The 22,526-nt window shown below is 42.3% G+C and overlaps 1 protein-coding gene across 2 annotated transcripts in view; it reads right to left on the reverse strand.

Moving 5' to 3' along the window:
* TBCK (TBC1 domain containing kinase) overlaps positions 1 to 22,526 on the reverse strand; it is a 444,055-nt gene that overhangs the window by 148,779 nt on the left and 272,750 nt on the right. For both annotated transcript variants that reach the window (XM_040418258.1, XM_040418257.1), the window contains exon 23: positions 4,064 to 4,239. In XM_040418258.1, the coding sequence (XP_040274192.1) occupies positions 4,064 to 4,239 (176 nt within the window). The remainder of the gene's footprint in view (positions 1 to 4,063; positions 4,240 to 22,526) is intronic.

Below are 22,526 nucleotides of genomic sequence, written 5' to 3' on the forward strand. Positions count from 1 at the left end.
TATTCTGTGGATCAGTACGATCACAGCGATGCCTAATTTCTATAGCTTATGTTTTTCTTCTTTTGAAAATATAAAGACCTGCAAATATTTTCTTTGCATCTTCAATTCTTCACACCCATGGCTTTTTTTTTTTATGTCTACAGAGCTGTATGAGAGCTTGTTTTTTTCTGCAGAGGAGCTGAAGTTTCAGGGTATGTATGACTTTATTAAAAAAAAATAATAATTGGGGGGGAGGGTCAACTTTTTTTCCCGTTGGTGTTCACTGCGCAGGAAAAAAATATTTTGATATTTTAATAGGTTGAACATTTCCAGACGCAACAATGCCTGCTATATTTAATTTTTTATTTACTGTTGTATGTAAAATGGGGAATAAAGGATAAATCAAATTTTCATATTTGTGAATTTTTTAAAAAAAAGTATTTTTTTTTACTTTTTATACTGTACCCCCCCCACAAGAGCTACAGCATGATGCATTTTTAAAAGTAAGGCAGAAAGATAAAAGCGCCACCTAATTAACTAAAATGCCAGTAGCTAAAAAGAATGCTTGTGTGTACTGCGTTTCACATTTCCTACAGACCTTCATCTAATATCTGAAGCTGGAGTTTTTACGGTAAAAAAACACAGATGTAAAAAATGCGACTATAAACGCAAAAGTGCTGAATAACACCAGTAAACAAGCCTTAAAGGGAACCTGTCATGTTCAACATGGCATCAGGCAGCATGCTATAGAGCAAGAGGAGCTGAGCAGATTGATAAGGAGGCACTGATTTATTAAGGCTATAGTGTGCTATGCCGGCCTTGACAGAGCCGGAGGAGGTAAGTCATTTATGAGGAGGCGCAGGTAACATAGTACATAAGGCCGAAAAAAGACATTTGTCCATCCAGTTCGGCCTGTTATCCTGCAAGTTGATCCAGGTCTCGTCATAAATTACCTACCTCCTCCGGGTCTCCGTACACTAGAATGAAATCTATAGCACTTTGGAGTGGCTATAGATTGTATTTATTATATGCACTTATATAGCGCTACTATATTCCGTAGCGCTTTACAGACATTAGCATCAAGCTGTCTCCAATGGGGCTCACAATCTAAGTTCCCTATCAGTATGTATGTCTTTGGAGTGTGGGAGGAAACCTGAGTACTCGGAGGAAACCCACGCAAACACAGGGAGAACATACAAACTCGATGCAGATGTTGCCCTTGGTCGGATTCGAACCCAGGACCCTAGCGCTGCAAGCAACCAGTGCTAATCACTGAGCCACCGTGCTGCCCATTTCAGTTATTATTTACGCCAGTTTCTGGTGTAAATCATAATGAATTCGCTGGGGCTTTGTAGACTTGGCAAGGGTTGCGTAAATGCACATTGTGACTAGAAAAGTCACAAATGCATTGAAAAGATACAAATCTAGTGAATTTGCGACTATTGTACTCCAAAAACAGGTGCAAGGGAAATAATGAATTTCCCCCATAGACTTGAAGGAAAATATTCAGTGTAAGTATAATTCCTGCTCAAGCTGAGCTTTGTAGTCAATGAGGCGGTCCTATCAGTGATTGACAGCCTTCCTTTTATGAGTGTATACAGAAAAAAGTGCCAAGCCCCGCCTCCTTAACTTCAGCATTCAGAATGAGCAGGAATTTAAAGGGGTTGTCCAGCTTTTACTAAAGTGATAGTCTATCCTTATAGGCCATCACTAGCTGATCGGTAAGGGTCTGACACCCACCACCTCCAATAATCAGCTGTTTGAGTGTAGCTCTAGTGCCGGAAGTTGGCACCAGAATTATAAGGCTCCATCAACTGAGTAGTGAAGGGAGCTCATTACCACAATGGGAGCAATGCTGCAGTAACAAGCTCTGTCTAGGACACAGAAAAGCTGATTGGGTTCAGGGTGTCAGAACTTCACCGATCCTGACGATAGGCCATCACTTAGTATAGGCTGGACAACCCCTTTAAATGAATAAATTACAACTTATGTTGAATCTTTTCCCAAAAAACTATATATCAATCTGCTCAGCTCCCCCTGCTCTATAACATGCTGCCTGCAGATTACATTCTCATGGTGACAGGTTCTCTTTAATGCTGTTCTGAAGTGCGCGGCATCCATGTATGCATGCTTTTTAGGTCAAGCTGCTTGCTTTTTGAATTAACTATAATTATTATAATTGTAAGTCAGTGTGAAAACGACAACTGAATCTGAGACCATGGGAAGTGATTGATTTGCGGATTCAAATCCATAAATAATAGATGCAAAAATATAATTGGTAGAAATACTTTTCAAAGTCGGTTTAAATATTTCGGTGACTATCGGCGACCAGAAAGCAATAATGTGGTCTTCAAATCATGGCCACCCTTGGTCCACTATATAACACAGTGGGGGAGATTTATCAAACTGGTGTAAAGTAGAACTGGCTTAGTTGCCTATAGTAACCAATCAGATTCCACCTTTCATTTTCCAAAGGAGCAATGAAAATTGAAAGGTGGAATCTAATTGGTTGCTATGGGCAACTAAGCCAGTTCTACTTTACACCAGTTTGATAAATGTTCCCCAGTGTTACAGATAGACTACAATGTGCAGAGAGAACAAATACCCCATCCTCATGCTATCTATCTCTCTTAACCTTTGCTGGAGCGATCTCACTTCTTGGATTTCGTTCAGTTAGTGATACGTGTTCTCTGCATTCTGGGATCATTTTCACATTTTTTTTTTTACTGCGCGCAGCAGTATTTATCCGGCCACTCCTCAGTATATTTGCTGGGTTGTGGCCAGATCTCCGCCATTCCCATTATAGTAAATGGGGTCGGATGGAATTCCAGCAGCACACGGCAGTGACAGATCTGGCAGACTGTTCCCGGCCGGATCCGTTACATAGGAGTGCAGGTGCCATCTACTGCATTATCTGTACTCAAACAGTTATCACTGTGTTATCTGTGGTGTTACATAGGACTGCAGGTGACATCTACTACATTATCTGTACTCAGACACTTATCACTGTGTTGTCTGCAGTGTTATATAGGACTACAGGTGTCATCTCTTGCATTATCTGTACTCAGAATTATTACTGTGTTATCTGTGGTGTTACATAGGACTGCTAGTAACATCTACTACATCTACAAGAGGACACAGTTTTAAATTAGAGGGGCAAAGGTTTAAAAGTAATATAAGGAAGTATTACTTTACTGAGAGAGTAGTGGATGCATGGAATAGCCTTCCTGCAGAAGTGGTAGCTGCAAATACAGTGAAGGGGTTTAAGCATGCATGGGATAGGCATAAGGCCATCCTTCATATAAGATAGGGCCGGGGGCTATCCATAGTATTCAGTATATTGGGCAGACTAGATGGGCCAAATGGTTCTTATCTGCCGACACATTCTATGTTTCTATACTCTGTACTCAGTTATCACTGTGTTGTTACATAAATGTCTGATTAGCGGGGATCCAGTGCCCCTACAAATCATTACACTGAAGGGCCCATGGCGGTCCTGTTAGTTCTGCATCCCTTTCATCCATGTACATATGGATGTAGATGGGCTTTTCCACTTAAAAAAGACAAGATGTAGTGTTCACCACAGTCGTCATATTGGAGGAGCCATTATATCTGCAGAAACAAATAAAAAGGGGGCGCAGGACTTGCAGGAACCTGGAGCTCCTTTCCCTGTGATGATTGGTGGGGGGCCTGGAGTTCAGACTCCCATAATCGGTTTTGAGGGCCTACAATATTGATGTTCACAATATAGTTTGGTGCAATGTTCATGTGTGTTAAGTCCTATTTATACTGTGAAGTTTATTCAAAGCCATGTGGATGAGATTTCTCAAAATCGTATCCACTTTGCTAGTACGTAGACACTGTGGAATTGCTGTAACACATATCCATGCGGCAAATCTGCACCCTAATATTTCCATGTAGCCATAAGGTTGGCCCTCAGAATCAGTTCCTCTGGGGGGCTCTAGGCAACTTAGTCTGACACTGTACAAGTTCCAACATTTACATTGCAAACCTTATTAGACAGCATAGAAGAAATGTGCAGCTTTGTAACATTTTTAAGATATAAGGTGTTTGTTTGACATACCAAATCAGTCTTGGAAGAGTCCTGGTATTCAGTGGTGAAACTAGCTGGAGATCTGTTCATGCCGTTACTGTCGCTTGCTTGTTTCGGTGACTGAGCATGTTGCCTGTAGGTAGCGCTCTTTGGAGTCCAGCAGAAGAGGTTGATTGACTCACGCACACATCGCTCTATGTCAATTTCTGCAGATAACATGAAATGATACAACAACATGTTATATAAAATTGAGTCTGCCCTTCTGAATAAGAACCCAATCGTTTTACTGGCCTGTTCAATATATTAGAACAAGAGAAAGTAAAATAACCTTAGAATATAGTTGCTACTGGGTCAACAAAGGTGATATAAAGAAGAATGACTCCTGATTCTTGCATGATTTCCTTAAGCATGTAACAAATGTGTTCCATGAATGTTTTGTAGGGCTTGATCATGGGTAGGCCAGGAGGGTCAATAGAGAAAAACTGCTTTTTTCCAAGTTGCATTCTTGTTGCATGGCATTGTTCCTGGTTACTAATCATGGCCTTGTTCTGATCTGTTACAAGTTGTGGTCACATAGTATGGCCTGAGCAAATCCTAGAACCATTTGATTCTCCAATTTCTCTATCTCCTTCAAGTTCTAAACGTCTTGATTATACAACTATGGACCAGCTAATGTTATTAGTAACATGTTTCATTACCTTGTGTTTTTTTAAATTTTGGGCCTATATATTTATTTTTCTTGGTCCTGGCATGCATAATTTATCCTGCAGATACAGCTTTCAGATATCATAGTTATGAATACTATTCTATGGGGGTGAAAATTAGCCCTCCCTTTGGACATGGTGCCTGAATGGCATCCAAGTCCATTAACTTATCTAAATTGTCAGACATGCCCATACACATATAGTATAAGGTGGTACACTAGCCATAAATCTGTTCACCCCCACAGCTAAAAGGGAATTATAGATACAAACGCAAAAACACAAATGCAATCGCACTCTGCAACCAGCACTCTGCCCTGCCTCTATGCTGGATGTTGAATGAGGCATTGGTGTACATTTTGGCCAAAGCGTAATAAGCCACTCACCACGTCAAGGTCGCCTCCATGAGTGGTCCCTAACACTAGTTCCTACCTGTTATGGGCCATGACAGCCACACAAAGTCCAGGGAGCGCAGGTACAGCATGCACGCCAAGCACACTCTGCTTTTAACCCCGTCCGGTGCCATTACAGCTTTCATCGGATCCAGGGATGCAAGTACCAACATGCATGCTGAGCCCACTATATACTTCTCCTGGAGCCAAATGGCTACTGGTAGGTGCTATATAAGCAGATTCAGTTTTATACTGACTTTAAAACCAGTCTCCAGGGCAGACTAACTGGTCAGGTGTGCATGGCTGCTTGGAGATCGCCACGCCTCCAATATATACTACAAAGAAAAAAAAAAATATTTGGGACCACTCATGGAGGCGACCTTGACGTGGTGAGTGGCTTATTACGCTTTGGCCAAAATGTACACCAATGCCTCATTCAACATCCAGCATAGAGGCTGGGCAGAGTGCTGGTTGCAGAGTGCGATTGCATTTGTGTTTTTGCGTTTGTATCTGTATTTCGCCATAGCAATGTGCACCTGCATACAGGGTTGTGCTGGCTGAACCCCCCACATTTTTTTCTTTGTAGTATATATTGGAGGCGTGGCGATCTCCAAGCAGCCATGCACATCTGACCAGTTAGTCTGCCCTGGAGGCGGGTTTTAAAGTCAGTATAAAACTGAGTCTGCTTATATAGCACCTACCAGTAGCCATTTGGCTCCAGGAGAAGTATATAGTGGGCTCAGCATGCATGTTGGTACTTGCATCCCTGGATCCGATGAAAGCTGTAATGGCACCGGACGGGGTTAAAAGCAGAGTGTGCTTGGTGTGCATGTTGTACCTGCGCTCCCTGGACTTTGTGTGGCTGTCATGGCCCATAACAGGTAGGAACTAGTGTTAGGGACCACTCATGGAGGAGACCTTGACGTGGTGAGTGGCTTATTACGCTTTGGCCAAAATGTACACCAATGCCTCATTCAACATCCAGCATAGAGGCAGGGCAGAGTGCTGGTTGCAGAGTGCGATTGCATTTGTGTTTTTGCGTTTGTATCTGTATTTCGCCATTGCAATGTGCACCTGCATACAGGGTTGTGCTGGCTGAACCCCTCACATTTTTTTCTAAAAGAGAATTATGCTTTCTCTGAAAGTCTTCTCAGGATAAAATCAGGTGGAAATTCATAGCTTGTTCCATGCAAACAGGGCAACACAAGCCTCTGTTCTAGAGATCATCAGTGACCCCAGTAGTCAAGCCCCTGCCGATCAGACACTTATGCCCTATCCTATGGAGAACCCCTTACATGCTAAAATAGGCTTGGTATTTGAGGAGTTCAACAACAGTACAGTTCTGAGTTCCCGAGAAACCAGGATATAATTTTCTAGTTTATGAACCTTCATGTCACTAACATTCTGAAAGTTGATGGTTAATCACTGTATTGTATGTCGTAGACTATCATACTACATATGTTACATTATTTAATACCATCAACAGGCGAAACTCGAAAAATTTGAATATCTTGCAAAAGTCCATTTATTTCAGTAATGCAAATTAAAAGGAATTGTATTAATGCAACTTAAAATTAGAATTTTGTGAAAAGGTTCAATATTCTAGGCTCAAAGTGTCACACTCTAGTCAGCTAATTAATCCATTATCCCTGAGCAAAGGGTACCTCAAAATTGTGACTTTGGGGTTTCATAAGCTATAAGCCATAATCATCCAAATTAAAACAAATAAAGGCTTGAAATATCTCTTTGCATGTAATGAGTCTATCTCATATATTAGTTTCACCTTTTAAGTTGCATTACTGAAATAAATGAACTTTGCACGATATTCTAATTTTTCGAGTTTCACCTGTATGTAGGCACTCGAAAGGGCTAAGGCCAAAAGGCTATGATTAATATTTCTTTTTTTAAATAAAAAATACTCCTACATATTCTTCAAAGGTTTGTGGGCTGGATTAACCTTAATCAACTTGTAACATTTGTGGCACCTAATAAGACAAATTATGTAGCGAGAGTGACATTTCAATTACAATCTGGAGCAGTTTTAAACATCGTTCCAGCTGATTGGCCTTTTCAATTAAATTACTAAAGAAGTGCTCTTTTTCTTACAAATTACAATGTATTCACATGATTCTACCGGAGTAAAATGGCAACACTAAATCGTGTTCTTTTTTCTAACATCACTAATAAAAAACATACATAATACAAATGGCTTCTACAGACCAAAACTAAGGGGATATTTATCAAATTTATCAACAGAAATCTATGGCTGCATCAAGCTGCCACAGAATTAATTCTGGCACATGGACTGCAGGAGTAGGCACCTAATTTATGACAATGTCTGCTCCTCACCCTAAATAAGGTGCATCCTTCAGCAGCAAGGTGAAATGCTGGTCTTTGATATATGTCCCCCTGAGTATATTTAGTTATGGGCCTATGAGGAGGTACCAAACTCTTCCTGACCCCAGGAGTACATCTACAGAGAAGTTCGGTCTTTAAAAATGAGCACATCGGACGCCATAGCCGCTGGGTTTTTGTTGTTTTAAACACCAGATACCCGGGACTAATGTCTGTGATCAGAGTTAACCCTTCTGATGCCACGGTCAATTGTGATCTCTACATCTGAGGCAGCTTTTAGGGCAGCTGATCACTCCCTGTGGTAGCCTCCATCCCCCTTTCCCCATAATAAAAATTTAAAAAAGTTAAAATAATTTGCACTGCCACGCAAAACCATACCGTTCCAAACTATTAAAATCTAAACAAATTCATCCCATACAGTGAACATTGTAACAGAAAAAAATAATTAAAGGGCTGAATACCTGTTATTTCATTGCTTCACCTCCCAAAAAATTTAATAAAAACTGATTAAAAAATTCATACACACTCCAAAATGGTATCACTGAAAACTACAAAAAATTAGCCTTCAAATGAACCCCAAAATCCGTAAAAACTATGTCAGAATTGTGTTTCTTTTTCCAATTTCACTCCATTTGGAATTTGTTTCCAGCTTCCACCTATATGGTATGCAATATTAAATGATGCCATTAGAAAGTGTGACTTGTTCCACAAAAACATGCACTCATATGTGAATGGAAAAATAAAAAAAGTTATGGAACCTGAAAAGCAGGGAGTAAAGAATAAAAGTGTAAAAATGGAAACTCCCTGGGTCTTAAAAGAGCTAAAAGAGTATTCTAGGACTTTGCTACTGAGGACCTCTCCTTAGGAGAGGTCATCAATACCTGATAAATGGGGTATATAACACACTGCACGGTCTGAACTACACAGTGCCATCCAATGTGTAGTGGACGGAGCTGGTTACTGCAGCACTGCTCCCTTTCACTCAAATAGGAGTTGTGCTGTGAATCAGTTTGGTTCAATACACAGTGGATGGAGCCATGTAGCTCTGGTAATGGAGCTACTCAGGAGCAACTGATTGATGGGTGTGGGTTGTCAAACCCCTACCAGATACTGATGGCCTATCCTGATGATAGGCCATGAATAGTAAAATCCTGGGGAACCCCTTTAAAAGGTTTGGCCACTTTCTGGTTTCTGTTGACCAATGTGTATGTAAGATGACTATATGGGACTTACTAATATAGCCTTTGTTGAAATTCTGCACCATTTTCTATATTTCATAAGGTATACTCCCTTGTTAACAAAGTCTTTTGTGCATCCACACAGAGGTCCTGTCCATAAGATGGCTGCTGATGGAGGGTCAATTGACCAGGGAAATCACCTCCATGTGATGCGTCCTCCATTTAAATACACTGCACCTACCATAGTACTTGTTCTTTTGGGAGTTTAGTGCAGTACAGTGTGTTTGAATGGAGGAGACATCACACGGAGAGGACCCTCCATCACTGGCCATCTTATGAACATGACCTCTGTGTGGACAGTACAGAAGACTTTGTAAAAAAGGAAGCATACATAATTAAATATAGAAAATTGTGCAGAATTTCAACAAAGGCTGTATTAGGAAGTCCCATATAATCATGATACACAATTGGTCAACAGGCTTGCCTTTGGGAGGCAGTGAAATCACATGACCAAGCTCCTGGTTTATCACTTGCTTGTATGACATCCTACACACCGAACATGTGGTTTTCTCCCCTCTCCTCAGAATGTCACACATCACATAATTGTTATCTCCACTGTTCCCTGACTCTCCCCTTCCTGTCTCTGGTTGGGGTGGGTTTCTCATGCTGAGCAGCAGTCATTGAGCATCGGAACAGCAGAGTATCTATGTTGTCTATAAAGGCAGCTACAAGAAGGCCGCGGCTCTCACAGTAATGGCAGGGCCTTCTTAAACAGCTGATCAGTACCAGGTATCGGACCACACCGATCAGATACTGATGACCAATTCTGAGTATAGGTGATCAGTTAAAAAGTCTTGAAAAACTATTTTAATCCCAAAGAAAGCAAGCTCTGGCAGCATCAAAACAAATGTGCTGTACAGAGCTAAGAAAATAATATAAATGTATTACTTTTGAGCTATGATGGTATCCATATGGTGAGCATTCAGACACATATACCGTATTTTCTCCCTATAGGATGCACTCCCCCCCACCAAGAGGGAGGACCAGGAAGTAGTCAGTGCGCTCTGTGACCTCTTGCTGTGCGGTGTTGTGTCACAGAGCAGCAGGAAGACCAGGAAGAGCATGGCTGTCAGGAGTGGCGGGGGCCAGAGCAGGAGAGGCAAGTTGATTTTTTTTTTTGTCTGCACTGTGGTCTGATCTGAGATCTGAATTGGGGGGGGGGGGGGGGGGGTCTTATACACACGCGGACTTTGATCTGAGTTTTCAATGGGGGTCTTATGCACATTGGGGCCCTGATCTGAGGTCTGAATGGTGGTCATATTCACATTAGGGATCTGAGGTCTTATTCACATTGGGGGTCTGATCTGAAGTCTGATTAATATTTGGGGGTCTGATTGGGGCTCTGAGCTGAGGTCTGAGGAAAAGTATTTTTTTTCTTATTTTCCTCCTCTAAAACCTAGGTGAGTCTCATGGGCAGTTGCGTCTTATAGCACAAAAAATATGGTTAGTCCTTTCTGTATTGCTCATAAAACCCCTCTAAAGTCTCTGTTATCAGCAGTAGTAAGAATTATAAACACATGCTGGTTACACACTTCACTGACCTTTTATTTGGGAAAGCTGTTACAGAAGCCTACCGATAGTTTTACAAATGCTCAGTTATTATCTATGGGCATAATCTTTTGCAGTGTCAATGTTTTCAAATGGAAAAGGCATATGTTACACTACTGTGACGCATCAACGGTTTGGACTGCACCATTAAAAGGAAATGTGTTTGATACCAAAATATGTTGATTTTGGAAGGATTTAAATTCAGAAAAAGTGTGAGAAGTGATCCAATGTTTTCTGTCTGGCTATTGACCAGTAAGTAGTTAAAATCTGTCTCAAATCAAAAAGTATTCCACTTTTATGCATATTTTTCTCATTGAACATCTGCATCAAATTAGACCTGCATATTCTAATTTTAGAACTAGCTGTAAATACGGTAAAGCCCTTTACAGTGTTTTTGATTGTTAATTGGTTTGATTGGTAATTTTTAACTCAATATTCATAGAAAACTTTTATTTAGAACTTTTGTTTATTTTTATTTTTTTATTTCAGCAGGACTGTACAACTGAACATTACATATTCTTCTGTAGCAGTCAGAACAGGCAAATAAAACTCCTATATAGATCGGCAATCCATTATTTAGTTTTTTGCTGCTATTAGGAAAAGATGCTATCTGATTGTGTAATAGATTAGTAGAAATTGTATAACAGTATGATAGCTTTCTTGTTCTATTGATAGATAAAGATGCCAACAGAAGAGCATTGCACTTATCAGTGTAATGTGTGGTGCTCTAATTTTGTCAATCATCCACCTTCCCTCTCTGGCCACAGTGAATGGTCTGACTGAAAAAGTCGAACAAGGCTGTTAGGCCTGCTAAAAGTCCAAACAAAGAAGAAAGAGCCAGGACAGGAAGTGGAATACATGGAGAGACTTAAAAAAATGATATCCAGAAAATCACCCACCCATTTTTCTGTAAATTAGGCTGTTAATATGCGAGAAATACTTTTTGTTGGTAGTATCCCTTTCTAACTCTTGAACTTCATTTCGAGAAGCTAGATCGCGCTGTATGATGTCATCTTTGTGAAGCATCATCCTGTAGTCTATAGAAATCTGATTTCACCATAAATGGTCAACGTTTATTGTATGTAGGGCTACAGTAAACGATTATTTTAGTAATCAAGTATTCTATCGATTATTTTTTACGATTAATCGAGTACTCTAATAAGAAAAAATGAATTAATAGACTGTTTTCCTTTATAAAACTCATCAGACCCCCTGCCATCAGTCCCCAAAACTCTTCGTTCCCCCCTGTGCGATCAGCCCAAGTGCATCAGTTTCCCCCAGTGCCATCAGCTCCACTATCCCCCAGTGCCTTCAGTATACCGATACATTCACAAGACCAAAACAGGTCCACAAACAGGGATACAGGCCGTGTCCGTTCTGCATTTTGCAGAATGCAAACGGTCAGCAATATGATAGAAATGCCTATTCTTGTCCGCAATTGCGAAGAAGAATAAGACATGCTCTATATTTTTGGCGGGGGCAGTGTAACAGAACTATGGATGTGGACAGCACACAGTGTTCTGTCCGTATCTTTTGTGGCCCCATTAAAATGAATGGGTCCGCACCTGTTCCCCAATTAGTGGACCCATAAATCCGGTGGTGTGAATGTACCCAAATACTGTGCGATCCTATGAGAGGAGCACAGGACCTGTCACGGACAGACGCTCACTGGTGGCTGTCTGGCCTTATATGCTGCCAACAGAGATTCAGATTGAGGTGCAGGGTCACTAGATTCTGCTGACCTCAGATAGGGCACATCTAGCTGGTACACCATAATACTGGGCACCGCTATAACTAATGACCAGAAACAATAGGGCACTAAGGACAGCGCTATCTATGCCAGTGGGGAATTTACCACATGTAAGGCTGTACTTGTCATACACACAGGTCACCATATTGCTTGCGATCTCCAGAAGACCAGCTTAGCAGCCTGTGACTTGCAAGTAGAGCGCATAGGTCCAGGCACCATGGCTCTCAGCCTGAGCACCGGTCTCCTCCACAGGATGGTGCCACCTTCCTTCCCTACCCATACATGCCAGCCTAGTGGCCCCGCTGGTACATTACAACCAGACCTAACCAGCCATGAACAGCAACATCCCATTCACTTTGTCATATATGAACGCGCTAGTCACCTGGTGGCATTTCTTCTTAAGCTGAGACGCGTCTAACCAGACCCCACACTTTCATGGCTGTGGCAGGGCACGTTTCCACTCTATATCTCGGGCACAAGCAGCAATGAAGGAGGAACACTGAGCTGGTGTCACTGGCCACCTGAGGCTCTGAGATGCAGTTTAGAATTTCCAGCGCCGGGTCCTTGCTGTGAGCCTAAGGTGTCCTGTGCACTGCCTGCACTGTGCGGACTACAGCCTAGATGTCCGTGTAACTGCTTGCTCTCCGGTACTGAACATTGTACTTAGGGACACTGACAGGCCCTATAAAACATATTTAGTTATTCCTATGCAGTCATAGATCTATTAAAGTGTATTCCAATGATATAAGAGTACCCCCTGTCCGCATTGTAAACCATGTAAAAACAACTTTATATTGATCTGTTAATCACATTTCTTTATGCCCAAGGGGCGTTTTTTCTCCTACCTTCGTGCCCAGCCGCGCCTCAACTGTCGCTTCCTAGCGCCGCCCAGCTCATTATTATTCACTGCGCTGGGAGGCTCTTACGTTCCCCGATCCTGTCAGTTGCCGCGCATCCCCGATAGATACTTATGGGCATCGGCCTCAATCGGACCATCTGCGCATGCGCCGGCACACTGGCAACCTCCCAAGCCTGTAATTGAATCCAGCGCTCTTCTCTCGGGCGCTGGATTCAATTACAGGCTTGGGAGGGTGCCGGCGCATGCGCAGATGGTCCGATTGAGGCCGATGCCCATAAGTATCTATCGGGCATGCGCGGCAACTGACAGGATCAGGGAATGTAAGAGCCGCCCAGCGCAGTGAATAATAATGAGCTGGGCGGCGCTAGGAAGCGACAGTTGAGGCGCGGCTGGGCACAAAGGTAGGAGAAAAAAACGCCCCTTGGGCATAAAGAAATGTGAAAAAACACCCCTTGGGCATAAAGAAATGTGAAAAAACGCCCCTTGGGCATAAAGAAATGTGATTGACCAATATAAAGTGGTTTTTACATGGTTTACAATGCGGACAGGGGGTACGCTTATATCATTGGAATACACTTTAATAGATCTATGACTGCATAGGAATATGCAGTCATAGATTTATAGGGCCTGTCAGTGTCCCTTTAAAGGCGAGAGGGAGATCCTGACATAATTGGAGTACACAAGCAGTCAAGGGACATTGCAGGTGACCACGGAGCGGTGAGTAATAGCAAGCGCTTCACTCCCACTCCATGGTCACATGACACAATCGAGTAATCATTTCAGCCCTAATTGTAGGTAGTACTTTATTTCACAATATACCGATAAGAAGGTGGATGTGGACCTGTTGTGTCACTAGAACAGATTTGACTTGGGGCTACTCCTAAAGGCATTATCTAAGTGTCTCCCCAGGTCTTCATAGGGATCCGGACCCACAGGGGTCAAGAGACACCAGTGCAGAGCACTACAGGATCAGCCAATACCATAGTCAGAGCCAGGCCGAGGTCAGGGCAGTCAGAGTACACACAATCTGATTAACGGTCTGAGAACAGGGCGAGCAGCTCAGGGTCAAATCCAGAAGTCAGTATACAGAACTGGCAAACATACACACAGCACACCTTAGCATGAAAAAAAGCGAACAAGAATCTATTGCTCAGGCACCTTTCCAGAGGGGAAAGGTGCCTTAAATGCCCTAAGGCTAGGGAGGAAGAGGGTGCATTGACCCTTTAAGAGCAAGTGATAACATGCAACCTATGGGCAGTGAGAGGCAATACCAGCAAGAAGCTGGCCTCAGCCTGCAGATGGAAGTGCAGTGCTACTCTGTCTAGAACTGCCAGACAGGGAAAGCAAGGAGGTGGCCATGCCTGCCAGTGGAGGAGGAGTGGTGGTGAGCACGGAGTGCTGGCAAAACAATACCAGTAGGTATTTTCTGTTCATAGTCAGAGTCATGGTTATTGACTAAACTAATGGTAAATTTCACCTTACATTGATAACAATCCTTGTTATACAGATTATAATCCTGCACTACTTTTTATGATTTTGTATTAGCTTATACTCATTTTCCCTAGAATGGGTTACTGCAAAATTGCCATCAGTTCCATACAGCTTTCCAAACACTCTCAGTAGGCGTCTGAAAGGTACTATAAATCCACCACACAATACAGCGGATCAAGTACTTTGTAATTAAACAAAAACGTGATTCATTCATTAGAACTGACAGCAAGTGTACACCATAGAAACTAAGAATACAAAAAGAAAACAGAACAGGAGAACGAGGCGTTTTCAGACAATTTTTATTAAAGGTGGTGTATCGCATATATTTTAGTTTTACAAATTAAAACCAGATACTGATAACTATTCATTTGTTCTAATTTGTTTTAATTTTCTGATTGTAGATTCTCAAAAGTATTTTCTATATATGATAACGGGGCAGCCATTTTGACTGAGCTGCTGTTAGTAGAGATGGCCTTGGGGTTCGCCCATAGATCTATATAGTGATCACCTGGAAGTCATTGGCCTAGGGGCTAGGGGCTTACTAGGGCCATTTTTATATACGGTAAGGTTCTGCACGGGGTCGCTCTTATCAGGGCCAGAATAGCACCCCCTGTAGGGTTCTTTGCCCACCCTGACCTTTAATACCACATCATCATATAGCCCAGGGATAGATGATTTTTGCTTGGATGTGCACTGGAACCCCCCGGATTGTGGTAGGACATATGGTTTCTGATTTGGTGCCGCCGAGCACTTGTTATTGCCTACCACATCTATGCTTTTTGCTTAACTTTAATAATATCATTTATTTTCATTTTGAGGGATATCTTTTCTTTTCACACTTCCGCAAAATGGGTCATTTTCAATGGGGCCGGAATGTGCTGGGCAGAGCTTATAAGGAACACAGCGATTTTACGATAGACTGTAGTACTATTTGCAGTCTATGGTATAAGCTATCTAATTATCACTTTTCAAGTCCCTTAGGGGGACTAAACAAATTTAGAAAAATGACATACGTGTGCAATGCGAACAACAAAAACGACAGTGAAATTAGGTGTGTACATGATTGGTGTAAATGGAGTGTGGGGCCTCAGAATCATGTCCCAAAGAACATCAGCCCAACAAGGACACCATCTGCATTCAGTTTGTATGTTCACCATATGTTTGCATTTGCTTGTGTTACTTGGCATCATATGATTTTAGCTTTAGAGCCATCATTTACCATCATAGGGGAAAATTATATTGTGAAGCCAACTGGGAGCCGTGACCACTATGAACTTATATAAAGCACAGTGTTCAGTAAGAGATATACAATAAACTAATCACTCTAAAACATTACAAAATGTCCAATACACCTTCTTACAATGTAATAATATATAATGCAGAAAAGCAAATGTTTAAGCTCATTGTGTAATCACTGTTCCATTAAATGAAGCTTGAAAAGGATGTGCTCGCGTACACACCCAGCAATGATTTATTATTTCAGCTGAAGTCTGTTCCTTTAATCTGTCCCTGAATCACCTTTTGCCATCAATAAATCAGTTATTGTCCATGGTCAAGGTAGGAAATAGCTGACAGCATGAATAAAGGACCTGCCTCTGTGCATTTCCCAAGCCACGGTCACAATCATTCAATAATCTGCGTCATTTGATCACAAGGGCTGCACGACAAAGATCACCATGGCAACCACTTGGAATGGTCTCGGGCAGCGACCAACACCATTATCCGTCTTTCCACCAGCGTTTTCATTCGTTTTAAGTTCTTTTTTTTTTTTTTTCTAGTTATCTGTTTTGTTTTAACAGGATAGATGTGCTCATTTACACAGCAATGGGTTAATATAGACTCCACTGATCACCGCTTCTATTCACTGCAGAGGTACCTGTAACGTACTGCAAACATACAATACTATACAATAAAGGTATTCAAGGACTTGGCTAATCAAATAAACCTAATTTATTTTCCTTCTCTAAAATTAACCACAGGACTGATGGGAAGGCTGTATCTGGGCAACAAAGAACACAAAACAGCAAGGATGCAAAAAGAATGTTTAGTCTAAGTTACAGAATCTGACCACTTACTAAATATAGCAATGCAGGGTGAGAAAGTAAAAGTGTTAAAGGGGTTGTCCAGCGGACTGGAGGGACTCCGACACCCCATCGATCAGCTGGTCTGTGGAGCTCCTTTGACAGAAGTCAATGCCAGAGCTACAAAGAACTGTCAACATTGAAGCGTTGGGAGCTCACTACTACTATAGTAGCAGCACTGTAGTAGCAAGCTCCCAGCGCTACAATGTTACTGGTTCTGTGTAGCGCCATTGCTAACTTCCACAAACTGAGCCACACAGACCAGCTAATGAGCGCGGGTGTAGGTTAACAGACCCCACAGATCAGCTAGTAATGACCTATGCTTCAGATAGGCTATCACTTAAAAAAAACACGTACAACCCCTTTTAGTCATAATCTGTTATCCAGTTGTTAGAGGATGATATGTAGCAAAACTAAGCAGAAGACGTAAACCAGCTGTCTTTGACCTTAGCTAGCCTGGTTGAGGAGAGGGGAGCCAGTGAGGGATGAGCTGAAGAAGTGAGACACATATCCTCTATGTCTAATTTTACATGACCCCAGGGGGAGGATAGCATGTACTTCTGTGCATGTTATCAATCCCCCCTCCCCCATCAAAGAATATAAATGCTCTTTGATTGTTACATATGGAGGGTCTTTTCTCCAGAAAAGGAGTGAGAAGATGAACACTACCTAGGCCATTCATTGATGTCACAACCTAGAGATTTAACAGCGTCTGGATCACGGCGTCAAAAAAGTCGCGCCCCTCCCCCCACAAACGTCAGTGAGGTTCCATTTGACATTGTCCTTATTATGTCATACTCTAAACTATACATACTGGAAAATATACCCTATGTGCCCTTTAAAGGGGTGGTATGTAGTTTTGATGTCAGATTATTATGGAATATGCGTAGTATGATGCACTATGTCAGGGGTCAGCAGCCTATGGCCCTCCAGCTTCTGTGAAATTACATGGCTGTTCTTGTAGAGCCCACAGAAATGAATCGAGCATTCTGGGAGTTGCAGTTTCAGAACAGCTGGAATAACAGAGGTTGCTGATCCCAGCACTAGGTACAATCCCCATCCTGTACTGCACAACAAAAATAAAGGTTATTAGAAAAAGCACGCAACTATAACTTAAATTTCCTATTGAAGTTTTAAAAATTGCAGCTTTCTCCTTAAACTGCAAGGTATGAATAGGAGTTTTCGGGTACTTTCACACTAGCGGCAGGACGGATACGACAGGCTGTTCACCCTGTCGGATCCATCCTGCCGCTATTTCGCCGTGCCGACGGACCGCCGCTCCGTCCCTATTGACTATAATGGGGACGGGGCGGAGCTCCGGCGCAGCACGGCTGTTCGCGGTGAGAGGCTGCCGGACTAAAAAGTCAGACAAGCAGTACTTTTAGTCAGGCGACCTTTCGCCGTGCACTGCCGCGCTGCGCCGGTGCTCCGCCCCCGTCCTCATTATAGTCAGGGTGAACAGCCTGTCGGATCCGTCCTGCCGCTAGTGTGAAAGTAGCCTTACAGATACTATGCTCTAGAATGTAACATCAGCAGCTGTAGAGATTTCCTGTGGATGCAATGTGTGTGAATGTACCATGAAAATGAGGGAGCTGCAGTTCAGCCGCCTAAAAGGAGGTGTGTTTCAGACTACATCAGACTTCTGCTTCACACCAGCATGCGTCTAAGCTGAAAACACTGGTCATAACGCCCTAATGGAGCAGATCTATAGAGCAGCCAATACTAAAGAAAATAAATAGCAGGTATGTATCAGCCATGGGGTCTTGGCATGAAGATATTTCAGATCTCAACAGGAGTCCTGATTCAATCCCTTCATGTCACTGCAGAATGTCCTGGAAACCTTTGACACTGCTATATCCGCAGTGTATAACACATAATACAGTTAAAATAAAAATATATCAGGGAGAAGTGGCCAAAGTACTGCAAATAGTCTACACATGTCTTCCGATGAATTAATTAATATGAAAGCGCTCTGCAAGCCTCTGTGGGAGTTCGGCACAGAATAAGCATTATCTGCTCTTTTGAAAAATTTGAATGATGGTAATTTGTAATTCCAGCAGGTCAATGCCTCAAGGCGGTCCTAACACAAAGAGAAACCACCACTGCTGAAGATCCACAATGCAGAGAGAAAGCACAGCGTTTTACAGGGTAACCAGCTCAATAAAATGAATGTCAGGCAAGAAATCCATGCACAGAATGCAATATTCACCGAGGGCTTCAGCACTTCTGCCACTGTCATACAGTTAATGTAGTAGTATAGAAGTCCTTAAACAAGAAGCTGATTTAAACGCTCAAAGAGTTTAAATATAGTCGTTTGTGTGTTTTATATTCTATATTCCATATATTGTCCGTGTAAACCTGTGATTAAGAACCACCGCTATCCCTCATACTTTACTGTATAGCATAAAATTGGACCACATTTACCACAATTTGCACAGTGCCAGTCAGCGTGAGGACAGAAAAAGCATTAAAGGGGTTATCCCATCATAATGATCACTGTTAAATCTGTTAATGATTTGACAGTGATCATTTTTGTAAATATACTTTATTAACAAATTCCCACCGATTAGGAGAAAATTCATCCCCACTTACCTTATTGTTGTGACTCGGTCTCCCCTGGTTACGACCACCGCTCTTCCGCAAAATCCCGATGGTCGCGCTTGCACAGAAGACTTCTTCTTTTCTCCCGGCCGGGCCACTCGCTGTCCTGAACGCGCACGTTGCCGCGCATGCGCGACGGTGACTTCTTCCCGGCCAGAATAGTACAGAGCTGCGAACGCGCACGCCGGCTCTGTACTATACTGGCCAGAAATAAGTCACATTGCGCATGCGCGGCAGCGTGCGCGTTCAGTCCAGCGCGCGGCCCGGCCGGGAGAAGACTTCAATCAAGATGAAGCCTGCCCCCAGCCAGAATCCAGGAAGTGAACGCGCGGTGGCAGCAGGTAATTATAAAAACGCAAAGTGGGATAACCCCTTTAATGTCTCAGACGTGTTGAGTCCACCTAATGCCATCATTGAAAAAAAGCTGACTGTATTCTGTGCACCTACAATCCTATACAATCTATAATAAGCTTTAATATCTTGTATCTCTGATTAACCTGTGGCCCACACTGTAGCATGGGTAGTAGTAGACGGTTCTGGAAGATGGCACTGCGTTTCCTCCCCATTGCTCCGATGCTCAGTATTAGGATACTGAGCGCAAAATTTGCGGGGGACCATAACGGGGCGCAGGAGCGCTATTCTAAAAAAACAGGCAGGGTGGCAGCACAGCGGAGGGTACCCCGCAGGTACAGATATTTATCTCACTTACTACAAACCAATGAAAGGTCCTCTTTATGTAAGGGTATCTGGCAAATATCTCTAGTAGAGACATCTCTGGAAATTATGTTCCAGTTAGGTTTCATGTTATATACAATATTGTTTCAACATTATGCTTTAGAGGTACAACGCTACATATTTGGTGGCCCTATTGCAGTTAATTTTTAGACCCATATAACAAATCTAATAGAAGAGGTCACAGGGCATCCATGTCCAACCAGACCATGTTTGTCTTCTTGGGTATAAACCCATTAACAGTGATGGCCAGTTCGCCCGCGAGCCGGTCTGAAACAAATGCGGTCACTGGGAGCAGGCAGTTCCGAGAACAGCCCGATGAAGGCCCCCGATGGCTGTTCTTGGAACTGCCTGCTCCCGGTGACCGCATTTGTTTCAGACCGGGTCGCAGCGCAGGCACAGGTAAGGGCTTACTTGTGCCTCACCGGACTTGTGATTTAAGATGGCAGCCTGCATGTGTTCGCGGGCGAACACGGCGAACTGGCCATCACTGCCCATTAATATGAATAATCCTACTTTCATATTAACGCAACATATCTTACTGAGTGGTCAAATTTATGTGGCTGTGTTGAGGGAAGTTTGGATTTAAATATATATGTATATATGCCCTTACATATATGCATGTATATTGGCCCTTTTATATTGTGTATATGTACATGCAGGTAGATGTGCCCCAAACATCTATATATGTGTATCTGCCATGCCTCTCCCCCAGAGATATATATATATATATATATATGGGCCTATAACTGCCCATGTATGCCCCAGGTTTATAATGAGTATATATATGTATATAGATGCGCCCCAAGTATCTATATACATATATATATATACTTAAATTCCCCCCATAGGCACAGCGTTCAGCCAGTTGCTGCAGGGGCGTGGATATGTCTCCAGGTGGCTGGTCACTTCAAAGGTCTTTTGTTAAGTTTATCAGCCTAGTTACTATGCTCTGCCCTCCTTATGTTTGTGACATGGCTGGGCGTGTGGTGCTGCTAGCCTCAGGGGGCCAACTGGCAGGCATACGTCACAGTGACACTATGATGACACATCCCGGAGGAGGGGGGGAGGTGGGCTGTTTCTGAGGCTGATATAGGAGCCTGAAACCAGGAACAGGGGTCTTTTGGATTCCTGGACTGCAATGAGGCACATGGGAAATGCACCCTGAAGAGAGGCCACATGGCCCTGAAAAATGGCTGAGTACCAACCATCCCCTAACCTCTGGCTGCTGACTTCATGTCTCAGCATTAATCCTTGATGAGCCTGTACCCTGGAAGCAGCCCAGTCACCCCCTGTATAACCATTGGTTACCCTTAACCTCTCCTGCCCTGAGTCCCCCTATAATCCTAATATCCCCTGTGTTCCCACAGGATTGTAGATCCCTCATATCCCCTGTTCTGTAATAACCCCTGGTTATTCCCCGTAGGGATAGTATATTGTCAGGATTGGGTGGGCTGCTGGTAAAGTGTATGATGTTGGGGAGGACTTGGGACCGTAATAGTGTATTGTTATAGCGTGTGTACTTATATTGTTGTGTGCTGCTATAAATATATATATCTATTCCATTGATATAGATATATATAATTATAAGCAAATATTAGACTGTGACATATAGTGTGTGAATAAATCCCTGCAGAGCATTAACCTCTACATTGCCCAGTCCCTGCAGAGTCCTGACCATTAAACCCTTCAATGCCTGATCCCTGCTACCACTGCCCTGATAACTCATAACCCTGTGTCCCTTGGCCTGCAGGTATTAATCCCCTGCAGAGCCACCATTGTGTTTAACCCCTTGTATCCCATAGGGACAGTGATTAGTCAGGCGGGTGGGTTACTGATATTTGTGTGTATGCGAATGTATTATTGTATTGTATAAATAGTGTGTGGGGTGGAATTTGGGATTGTGCTGTGTAGTGTAGTTAGGTTTGTATTGTGTTTATTGTAGTACCATTTCTATACTGCGGTGTGTACTTCTGTATGTATATATATTTATATCTATTGATCTATGAATATATATATAGATATAGCATATTGTTAGACTTGTATAATTGTATTGTGTAATAAATATTCCTTATTGTTCATAATACAGTGTATGGTGTTTTTACTAGTCGCCGCCGTAGTATAGTGATAGTAAGTCGCACGTAGTGTAGTTCAGTGTAGTGTATATGCAATCAGAGGTAATCAGTAGTGTTTTATGTTTATTTAGGTATAAATGGGCGGAGTCATCAATAGACGGCTCCTCCCATTTATGAATATTAATTATCGATATTTGCATAAATATTGGTGATTAATAGCCCCCCTTTAACAGGCTGCTAAATGGAATACACAAGTCTGGCAAGTACCAGTTTTTTCACGTACAGTATAAATCATCATCACGTGATCCACATGACATCACGTGATTCAGTATTTTAATATGGTATGGTCTCCTTGGATGTCCTTGTTCTATTCTCCTGATATCTGACCTATTTCTTTATAGGGGGAAATTTAGAAATGCTGTGTTGATACTGTCATTTTATAGTCAGGATGGCCTATTCTTCTTTTATGTACACTGATTTTGATTTGCAGGCAAACCAAGTCAATTTCTGTTCCTATTGCTAAACTGTAATGTGTATTTTTTATCTTTATTCATTTCCTCCCCGTATGCATTTTGCACTTTAGTGACAAGCAACTTTTTCATTTTTTGTTCTTTGCATTCTAAGAGCTTTAGCTTTTTTTTTTTTTACATTTTTACATCGATGTAGCCAA

This window comes from Bufo bufo, chromosome 2 (assembly GCF_905171765.1).
Source record: "Bufo bufo chromosome 2, aBufBuf1.1, whole genome shotgun sequence".
NCBI lineage: Eukaryota > Metazoa > Chordata > Amphibia > Anura > Bufonidae > Bufo > Bufo bufo.